The 11,507-nt window shown below is 38.0% G+C and overlaps 1 protein-coding gene across 8 annotated transcripts in view; it reads right to left on the reverse strand.

Moving 5' to 3' along the window:
* The window catches only part of LOC103615159 (RCC1 and BTB domain-containing protein 2), a 468,828-nt gene that overhangs the window by 20,753 nt on the left and 436,568 nt on the right, over positions 1-11,507 (reverse strand). The window contains exons 1-3 of one of the 8 annotated variants that reach the window (XM_017733617.1): positions 3,247-5,871; positions 1,172-1,330; positions 526-676 (exon numbers count right to left, since the gene is read on the reverse strand). The exons of 6 other annotated variants lie outside the window; for them this stretch is intronic. In XM_017733617.1, coding sequence (XP_017589106.1) covers positions 526-676; positions 1,172-1,330; positions 3,247-3,285 — 349 coding nt within the window. In that variant the 5' untranslated portion in view covers positions 3,286-5,871. Of the gene's footprint in view, positions 1-525; positions 677-1,171; positions 1,331-3,246; positions 5,872-11,507 lie in introns of those variants that run through there. One more of the 8 variants, XM_008633176.2, reaches the window with a different exon arrangement.

The following is an 11,507-nucleotide window of genomic DNA, read 5'->3' on the forward strand; positions in this document are numbered from 1 at the left end:
CGGCACAGAAATATACAGCAAAGTGGAAATGACAATAATTAACACAAGAATTGTGTAACGTATCACAGCCCTCTAAAAGGCAAGTTAAAAAAGGCTATTAATGCAAATGGAGTTACGAAGAAAAATCATCAAGGATCAGTTCTGGATCTGCTCTTTGGCAGTACTTCATCATCAGGGTAAGGAGTATGAGTGTGTCAGTGAGATCTGCCAGCAACAGAGCTCAGAGGAATACAGATGCATACATTAAAAAGGCAAGTAGAATGGTCTGCCGTGAAGACTGGAGAAAATGATGGAACGCAACTGAATAGTAGTAACTGAAGTAGTAACAAGATCAAAGTAGGGTTTGAAAAACTTCTAAAAATAAAAAGCTGACATGTCATATTTGCCAATGAAAATACACTGGACTTAACAGTCCAGAATACTTATCTCAACTCTCTCTCACACATTATCAGCCCAGACTTTTCACACCTGCTGGATGAATTTAAGTGGACTCTCTGAAAAAACAATATTCAGATCATACTTTACCTTCTGTAGCAAGAACAACATGAGGGCCACTTCCATAACTCAGGCAGGCTATCTTTTTGCCACACAGGGAATCTAACCTCCTTGGTTCTATAGTGCTCTGCATGTCTCCTGTTCCCAAACAGCCACTGCAGTTCATGCCAAGCACAAAAACCTGTCATAAAAGAATCACAGACTCATAATTTAGGTTGCAATGGAAAACGTCCTCCAAAGGTCAACTAGTCCACTCTCATGCTCAGCAAAGATCTAAACAGATAGTTGACTCAAGGCCATGTCCAAAAGATTCTAGAACAGCTCCAAGGAAAACAAATCTTGCAACTCCTTCAGGATTTAACCCCTCTTACGGCAATTTTTTCCTAGTATTGAATCAGAACTTCCCATCTTGCAGTTTGTGTCCACAGCTTCTCATCCTGTCACTATGCACTTGCAACAAATGTCTAACTCCATCTTCTCTGTTCTGTGACAGTGGTAGGAAGCCTTTAATTTAAATTGAAAATGTTTCAGTAGCAAATGAAACAATCAGACATTTTTGCATGCAACTTTCTCTAGGTACTTTCTCTAGGTGTACTATCCTACTGCTGGCCTTCAGAATAACTTGATACATAACTGATTAAACATGTCATGTTCATACACACTCTTGGACAATTACCTCATCATTCTCAGTTGCATACAACACTTCATTACCAGCACTGCCAAATACACAGGCTTGGCGAATTAACTTGAGCTCTTCTGGGGAACAGAGAGAAAAGATCGGCCATTTCCCAACATCCAGCATCTTCAGGGCTGACAACAGTGTTGCCTCCAAGGCCTGGTATTATAAAAAATGCTATCAAATACTTGCACAGAGAGAAATGTATGCCTTTGCATAGTAAAAAATTAGATAAATACCACCACCTCCTTTTTCAGCCACAAACCAGTATTTTAATTCTACAATACTTGAAAGGAAGACATTAAATAAACAAACAAAATATATCATGATCTAGAAAGAAAGGATCTATATTAATGGAGAAAAGTACCATGTAAGAAGTTAAACGGTTGACTACATTCATACAACTTAAGTGCTATCTTACAGAATTCAATGTACAGGATTCCAATATAAAGTCTATATTCAAAATTTGAAACCTGTGTCTTTTCCCCTGGTGCTACAATTGTTGTTAAAATAAGAAACCATAAAAGAAGTCTGCCCAAGAATACACTTACCTTTGAGAAATATGCATATTTGTTCTCATGTATGTATTTTTTCTACCTCCAACTCATACAAAGATGTGAATAAATTCTAGTTTGGAGTCAGAAGCATGTTATATCAGCCTTAAGAATTTTTCAATTAGTATCACTTACTATGAAAAAATATACACAAACATAATATTAGAAATCCAAAACTGAAACCCTAAATTAATCCTAAATTAAATTCTTTAGACAAATAGCAGTTAATCACACATTTCTTTATTATATACTTCTGAGGAGGGGAAAGAAGGATTGGCCATCTTCACAGGAAAAAAAGTTGTGGTTTTGATCACACCAGTCCTTTCCCCATCTCCTCACAGCAAATAACTGACCAACTTCAGCCAAATTGGCAAGTGAAAGGGAAGTAAGATTCTGCTGACACAATAGGCTTAGCAGCAGGCAGCTGGACAAACAGACATTATGTTATGAAATAAGTCAGTGAGCAAGTAGGTCCAAGCTAATCCTAGCAAATGCTGTTCTCTGTGACACATAGCAGGGTCATAAGGGACGAAGGACCAGAATCCATATGGAATCAGTCTTTGTTCATCTGCTGTTTGCAGAGTAATTTTTCTATGTCAAGAGGCTACCATTTATTCTACAGAGAATTTTAGGCCCTCTTAAGATATGGATAAATACTGAAAGCATCACAGACTACTCTTCCAACTGCATCAACAAAACTGCATCCCACTTCTGCTCATGACTGAAGAAGTCTGAGATTCAAAAAGACAGTCAGGATGTCCTTAAATTTTACAGATTCCTTTATTGGAATAACATATTGGTTTCTTTACAATGTGGGCTCTAAATTCCAAGTGCTCAGTGGGTCAGAACCCATTCCTCTTAAATAGAAAAGTTGTTTTTCCTGTAACCTCACTCTACAAAGCATTCATGTCCTGCCCTCATAATTAACAGGTTAAAAAAACCCCTGAACTGTAGCATTTCTTAACACTAAAATAATACACTGAAAGAAAAAATCCCCAACTACTCTTATAAAAAGCACTCGAGGAAATACTTATGATACTGATCTTTTTTTAAAAAACAGAAAGAACCAAAACTTTATCAGACAAAAAAGTATCCATAATCTAAATTCTGTCTCTGGAATTATTACTTACACTCAACTCAGTAAGAGATATTCTTTCACCTTTCAAGACTTTCTCCCTTCATACACTTCTACACTATATTTTATTTCAAAAATATGAAAACCAGCTTGAACTCTTAGCCTACCAATATTTATATCCCATAAGTGACCAGTTCCCTCATTATATTGCACAAAGTCACGAAAGGCAGACTTAGACATGAATCTCAGATGCTGTATGAATATATTGTTCTTCTTATATTTTGTGGATGACTTAAGCGAGATTTTTTCTGCTAGTATCATTGCTTCTACCTATAGCTTTTGTTTTCTGTCCACCTTGAAAACTACTTGCATGTACTAAGCTACTGCTAAATGGAACCTTTTGAGCAGAGCAGTACAGAATTCTCAATGCAAATCAACACTCTGACCTTGGCACTGACTCCTTGAGGAGGAGGTTCATCCTCCATATGGATTTGTATTTGTGTCCCCCTGCAGAGAGAGAACTGTGGTTAAAATCATCATATCATTTTGCTGCAACAATACTTTCTGAAACTATACACACTTAATATTAAGCCAGAACTATCTTCTTCTTTAGGGTGAGAAAACAAGAAATACAAAGCTCACTCAGTTTTGCTTTTATATACAATTGTACAATGATCAGTTAGGCAGACCCTGCTCTTCTGTATTCTTACCTAAAATACTAATCATTGGACAAAACATTTCTTTTAAAACAAGTAGGAAAATCAATCAGATTGTGATTGGAAAAAAAGATGTTTTATGAGCACCATACTCCAATGCCTTTTTATTGCAGTAAAAATAAATTGAAAACGTTGCTGACAGAATGCTTTAAGACATTTCTTTCAGCAAAGAAAAAGCACACCTCAGAGAATTCAATTTCTGGCTTAAGCTTTCAAATGCTCTTATTCCAGTTCCATTCTGAAACCAATGTTAGAAAAACATTTGTGTCTTTTCAGGTTTACTGAGACCTCCTAAAAAATTCATTCTACTTCAGAAAATATTGTCAGCTCTGTAAATTACCTGTATAATTTCTACAACGTACATTATCAATAGAAACAGATTTTCAGACCAGATGTTTCTTCACAAATATGCACAACTCTACTATCCTAAAATTATTGCCTAACATAAAGCCATGCAACTCTGTTTTCAATAAAACTACAAAAATGAGAAGCAGCTCTGAAGCTGTACAAGCCACTTTCACCGAACAATTATGGAAGTTGTACACATCATTTTCTTTGAGGTACATTGGTTCAGACATAGCTAAAAATCTGTTTACTTCTTACATAAAATTACATGTCTGTAAAATTCTGACTACAGGCAGAATAACATCCAACAGGCAGAATAACATCCAACAAACAAGTTACTGTTTCACTGAGTTAATTTTCAGAGTAATACCACACTAAAATAAGTATCAAATGTAGCTGCATGAAACTACCTTACTGCTAAATGTCTCCTATGTGAGACTTCACGCCATAAGACCTAATCCAATGACACAAAATACCTCAAATTAGTATGACTTAAGTATTATAAATGTTAATGATTCAACAAATACAATGTAATTTACTGAATAAACAAACAAAAATTATTTTCCTGAAACAAATGAAAACCTGAACAACTACTGCAGCTCGACCACTGAATATGCACAACTGTTAAGCTTAAGCTTCAACAAAACCCACAAATCTACACACACAGAGTGTATTTTATACACCTAGTTTGAGACTTTAAATGATGAATTCAGCTCCTGTGAAAGTCCACATTGACTTTGAGCTCAAGGCTCAAACACACAGCAAACTGAAATAACTAGAAGCTAAGTTATATTTCCCTTCAACTGGAAAAGACTCAAGGGCTGACTCAGTTGCCTCCACGTCAGCACCTGCTGCTATTTGAGATGACCTTGGGATCCCCGACACTGAACGGCGCTGGCGGATATGATACAGGACCCATGGGATATCCATGTATCCATGCCAAGCTTGAGCAGCAGCTAAGAACTAAATGGCACCAGACAGTTCTGCCTGGGCAGCTGAGCAGAGCCCTGAATAAGCACACACAGCCATTTATCAAGCTTCACACCTTCATGGAAATGCGGCAACTTGCTGAACTCTTGTGGTTAAGCAGTTTCTTGTTTTCTTCAACATACTTGTTCAAACATCAAGAATGCAACCAGTTAATTTTGTGCACATTATCTCTCTTTGAAGTAGAAACAATATGCCTAATCAAGGCCTTTGCCTGTACTACTGAACTGGTCGGAAGCATTTAATTTCAAGTATGCCAGTAGTCCTACTGTGAAACTGATTATCGAGGCTATCCAATATTTTGCAGCATCCATTTCCAGCATTCCCTAGCAATGCTGACATATGTTACCCACTTCTTGGGCATCCTTAGCCTACACTCAGGCCCCCAAGGGAATAATTACTAACTATGAATTTTCTAGGTTAAACAAATGTAGAATTCCGTATTTCCTTCCTCAAGCCACTTGATACAAAACTGATACCCATGATTCTTCAGGTTCTAGTACTTCTCTTCAATTGCATCTGTTCAGACAAATGCATAGTTTGACTTTAAAAGCAGTTGATTTGTTAGTATAAAGATACATTAGGATCTAACCACCTCAGTTACCTAATAGAAGGTGCTCCACTTCACCACTTTTCAGATTCTGCACAATTTTGTTCCAGCTTTTCAAGAACAAAGATCAGTTACATGCCCTCACAACTCAAAAGTTAGAACATGCTTTATCTTATCTAAAACGACAAGAAAATTACCCTGCAAATGCATTTTCAATTTACACTGCAAACAAGGACACCTTATTTCTGAGCAACCCCATAGGAGCACATGGGGTGACTCAAATTATGCCAGTTTATTCTTTTATTCAAATTCATGTCTTCTAATAAAAGTACATACTGAGTGCCACATAGTTGTATCTGCAAAGCTGTTCTTTTTAAAAACCTGTAATTGATTTAAGAGTATATATCCACCTGGGGATCCCAAAAATAGACGGAAAAAAAATTAGGCCTGTTTAAGAACCATTCTTATCCATATACCTTTAAAATACTAGCAATGATTCATATTGGCCTACTTGCAAGAATTTTCCTCCAGAAAAATAACCATTGTGAATACAGTCAAGCAAAGAAAAAACCAGTATTTTCATCAAAAAATGGAAAGACAAAAACCTGTATATTTGAGTAAATCAGGTACAGGAGAAAAACACATCCTAGTTATTTTAGATGACTTACTGGGTTTGTTCATCTACTAAATCTTATAATACGTGCATAACTGCTAAAACCCCTTACTTAGAAATAGCTAGCCACTACATTTAAAAAAAAATGCAATACTCACTTTAGAAAGTGAAAAGACAAGCAAGAAATATTTCTCATGCATGAAAACTTTTTATAATTTTCACTAGCTGTGTTTCCCCAAAAACTTCCCCAGTGCAACTCTAAAGGAGATAACACTATTGTAAACATCCATTTCTTGAGGACGGGCACAGCCTTTTGATACAAAAAATATTTATACCGAACTTCCACAAATCTCTTATCTGGAATCCAAGTACAATTAAGAATCTGGACAGCATACTCTGGCAGTCTGAGTTTTGGTTTTGGAAGCTGAAAGGCTTGACACTTATTTTGGTCCAGCCACAATAGGTCTTTGGGTAAGGCACACACGTTTCTGATAAGATTGAGTTAAGGAACATAAATACTAATCCTAATAGCCAAGCTCTATTAGCAGGCCAAGACCATTTAACCCTAAATATTTAAACAGGTTCACTGACTCATCTGAATGTAAACATTCTTGTGGATTCTCTCTCTAGGAACTTGGCAAGCAAACAAAAATTTTCAGAACTCCACTTAATACTTCCTCCCACTTAACTTGGGCATTTATGAATCTCATCTGCTGAATCAAAGGTCTGTCTGCAGCTTCTTCCCCAAGGACTCTAACCACAAGCTTAGGAAAGATTAGGAAGAAACAGTCACAGAGAAAAGGGACTTGATGACACTTTTAGAAAAGGAACCTAATCTCCTCTGATATTCCTGATTTCTCAGCAGTTTCCTACCAGAATAGTCATGACATGATGCTGACTTGTCCAAGCAATTTTGCAGGAGAGATCAGATCAGCAATACTGCCAACATGTACTCCTATTGAACAGGTCACATTCCTTTCTAGGAAGACTCTTTTCAAAATTATCTTCCTTCTTCATGTACAGTGAGATGTCAGTACTACACCCAGTGGTGACAATAAATTGACAGAACTCAGCTTGTCATTCATTCTTCCACTGATGTGTCATTTTCCACTACCAAGAAATTGCAGACCTTCAGAAACAGTGAGTGGTTGTTCAAAAAACTTCTAACTCCAACTAAAGCATGATCTTCCCCTTCGTGCTTTATGACACCAGACTCTGAATTCTTTGCTCCTGACACAAGTTCCACTGCATGCCTACGCATTACAGAAGCAAATCAACACACGGTTTAGAGGCTAGATCCAAGAAACTCTTTATTGGCTCCATCTCCAGAGGCAAAACTTCAGTCAAAAGCATCTTGTCAGATACCACCTCTCTTCTGGCATGACATCCAGTTCCACCTGTTCCAGGTGGACATCCAGCTCCAGGGATGGACCTCCAGCATGACCCGACTGACATTTCCAGAGGTTCATATGCAGAATGCATATCCTAAGTGGTGGTAAGACAAGTGCTCATATTAAGTTTCTTAATTTTTCTTATTCCTACATCAGTTACTTTTTCCCCCTTAGAAATGAATATCATTGATATAGAATAGTGGATTGTTGACCAGCCAGAAAAAAGAGTGGAAGCAACTGGAAAAAGTCATCATCATACACCAGAAGGAAAATACTTAAAGCAGAAATAAAAAAATAATCCCAAATTCTTTTCTCATGCTACAAACCCTATAGTCAATCTGAAAAAATAACCCCACAGCTTTGGCTATCCATCTACTTGACTTAAAAAAAAAGATTTGAAGAAAGTGTCTGGCAACTACTAAGAAAGAGAAGCTATACAACAAACAAATGAAAGGCAGAAATACAAAGACAAGAAAATAGTAATGTTTATAAAAAAATTAAGCCTCCAGTAGACTTATTGAAATGTCAAAGTCAGCAGCTAAAAAAGCCTGCTAAGAAAATGTCAATCTAAACACATTTTCACTTAAAAGTATTTACACTTCTTTCTACACTTGCAAAAGTACCTTTTGGAGGCAAACAAGTGTTTCAGATCATGGAAACAATGCAAGAACTACTTTCAGTGCTGGAGTCATTTTCACATAATTAGTGGTTTACTTCTCCAGTAAAAGGAAAAAAATAAAATGAGCATTATCTCCAGACCTTGAGATCATCAATAAAATAATCAAACATTTTGTCAGACAGTCTCCTGGGAACAAGATGTCATTCCTGCATCAAAATCTAACCTAATGTAATCTAATGTATCCTAAATCTAACCTGAGATGCTATAGAAAAGCATCTGTTCACAATTTTGATGTGGTTAATCCAAGATCTTCAGAAAATTAACTTGAGAAGTTCCTTCTCTTTGCTGAATTGTTAGCCAAGCTCTACATACACTTCATTTCCTGTAATCCATACAGACACACAAACAAAATACAACTGATGCAATTGTTGGCTCTTGCCTACTTTATATTCTACATAAAACTTCATTTACCATACAACTGATTTGGTAGAATTGAAAACTTATCTTCATTTTGACCTTCCAACATGAGAGGCCACGGAACCAGCTTTAGGGAAACAAAATTAATCCGAAGATTCAGTTTAAGAAAAAAAAACTTTCTTAAAAATACTGACTATGCAACAGAACAAAACAATTCAAAATAATGCAATAAATACACAAAAAACTCAGCTATTTTTTATAAATTTAAGAAATTGTAGTACAGGAAATATTGAAGCTTTAAGAACTTAAGAAGCACCAACAGGTCAGTTGCTCAGGATAAAACATGTACCAGCTTCAGATGTCAGGTGGCATTGTACCTGCATGTGGGAGCCTGACAAAGTCAGAATTTAACTAGGTATATACATCAAACACACATCTACATAAATGCATATCTAAAAATACTATAGATTATACACATACACACACCACAGGTATTATATACCTGGAGCTAAGAACTCTGATCTTTAAAACTCTTAATGCTGTCTGCGTACAAGGATAGTGCATGTTATGTAAGAGAGACAAAATGGTAAATAGAATGTGTATGTGAAAGAAAAGTTACCCCACTTCCTCTACCAGTAAATGGCTGTTAAATACCCAAATGTACTGTTCCAGTCTTCTGATAGTGGAAAGTGGAACTGCTGAACATTAAGTGGCAAGAGCATTGGATCAGACATAACACACAGAGGTTTCCCAATCCTTAAAAAATAATTAAGAGATAAAATCTCATTCTTTCAAGGTAAAAGTTTGAGCATCTAACATTAAGTCTACCCACTGCAGTAGCCTCCTCCAAACTGCAACATGATACGCATCATGATGCCAAGGCCATTTTACCTCAACTTTATCACCCAGAGGTCTTATTTCTATTACTGTTTTCACTTACATGATTAAAGAAGCTTAAAAAAACAATTGTCTATAACTAACTCAGAATTACTTTTGCCAATTCTTACTGTGAAATTGACAATTTACCTCTTCATTTTCACTTTGCTTAACTATCCTTTTCCTAGTCTTTATTTCTAAAATCCTTTTTCATGGTTAGAAGTTGTTTTCAATAGACCTTTCTTAAAATTTTTTTGGATGTAAATTCCAAATGAATTCTACCTATGGCATAATACAGCTGTCTACCTTCTTTATTTCTAGGGCCCTCAGGACTCCTGTACAACCAACACCGCTAATTAATCCTCTTAATTTTTCCAAGTTTGCCCTTCTAAAACTAAGAATTTCAAACCTCTCTAGTCACCTATTTTATTTCTATTTATTTAATCTAATTAAAACTGTGATCCAAGACCCCAAGCTGACTAACGAACCACCTTTTCCCAGAATTTTCACACTGCTTAATTGAGAGCAAGTCTAAGACAATTCAGTGCTTATTTGGCAAGTTTACAGCAGTTGCATGTAAGATCATCTGGATTACTGCATGTCTAAATGATGCCACCATCTATATCTGTTGGTTGTTCAGCCTGGAGAAGAAGAGGTTCCAGGAAGACCTCATTGTGGCCTTTTAGTACTTAAAGGGGGCTTATAAGAAAGAGGGAGAGTCACTTTTTACACAGGCAGATATTGATATGACAAGGGGGAATAGCTTTAAACTGCAAGAGGACAGAATCAGATTAGATCCTAGGAAGCAATTCTTTACTCAGATGGTGGTGAGGGCACAAAGAGTTTGCCAAGAAAAGTTGTGGGTGCCTCGTCCCTGGCAGTGTTCAAAGCCACGGTATGGGGCCAGGCGCAACCTGGTCTAGTGAATGTCATTCCTGCCCATGGCAGGGAGGTTGGAACCAGATGATCTTTAAGGTCCCTTCAAACCCAAATCATTCTGTGATTCTACAGTCTAAGAAAGAAATCCATCTGTGACATAATTCCTGAACAGCTTCTCTCAGTAAGCAATATTCTTATACAAATCCAACTCCCATGGTCTACAGCAGACATCATCAAAAGCTCTTATAATTTTCTTCTTTCAAAGAAGTGACTCTTTATCCACAGAATCTCTTTCTGCTATTTTACAGTCTGTCACATCATTCACATCCTGCATAATTCTGTCACATTTATTTCCTATACCAGGACAGTATTATCTCTTCTATCAACACTGAGCAGGATGATTGTTTCTAAATGTTTCCTTTACCCTGTGTTTGCTTTCACATCCTCCAACATGGAATCATAAAATGATTTGGGTTGGAAGGGACCTTAAAGATCATCTCATTCCAACCCCTACCATGAGCAGCGACACCTTCCACTAGACCAGGTTTCTCAGAGCTCCATCCAACATGGCCTTGAACACCTCCAGGGATGGGACATCCATAGTATCTCTGGGCAACCTGTTCCAGTACCTTCCCAATCACAGTGAAGATTTTTTCCTAACATCTGATGTACTCCCTTTCAATTTGAACCCGTTCCCCCTTGTCCTGTCACTACATTCTCTTGTAAATAGTCTTGCCCTATCTTTCCTGCAAGTTCCCTTCATGTACTGAAAGGCGCATCGATTCATCGGCCCAAATGGCTTCTGATGGTGCACAAGCATCACTTCCTACAGACCTTACCCCATTCATAACCTGAGTAAAACCTCTTTGCTGACTGTGCCCGATATTAGAATTTCACCTGCACAAGGAAACGCCACGAAATCCTCCCATCTCCCACACAATAAATAAACGGTGCTTGGTTTCCAAAGTATCCCTTGTTTTCCTTAAAACCGTAAGCGGTCGCCAAGCTCAGCTCGTCCGTAGTGCCGCCACCACCATCACACCTCTGCGCACCTGCGGGCAGCGCGCACCGCCACCACACAGATGAGAACTGACGGAAGTGGAGCACACACAGACAGACACACAGACACAGACAGACAGACACACCGCCGTCCCCGTTATCGGCCATTTACAGACCGGGTGCCTGAGAAACGAGGCCCCGGGGAGAGCAGCCCCAGCCCGGCCCAGCCCACGCAGCACGGGCGGCCGCGCCCTGCCCCAGCCCCGCTCCCCACTGACGGCCGCCCAGGGAAGGGAAGCAAAAGGAAGGGGGGGC

This window comes from Corvus brachyrhynchos, unplaced genomic scaffold (genome assembly GCF_000691975.1).
Source record: "Corvus brachyrhynchos isolate BGI_N302 unplaced genomic scaffold, ASM69197v1 scaffold202, whole genome shotgun sequence".
Lineage (NCBI taxonomy): Eukaryota > Metazoa > Chordata > Aves > Passeriformes > Corvidae > Corvus > Corvus brachyrhynchos.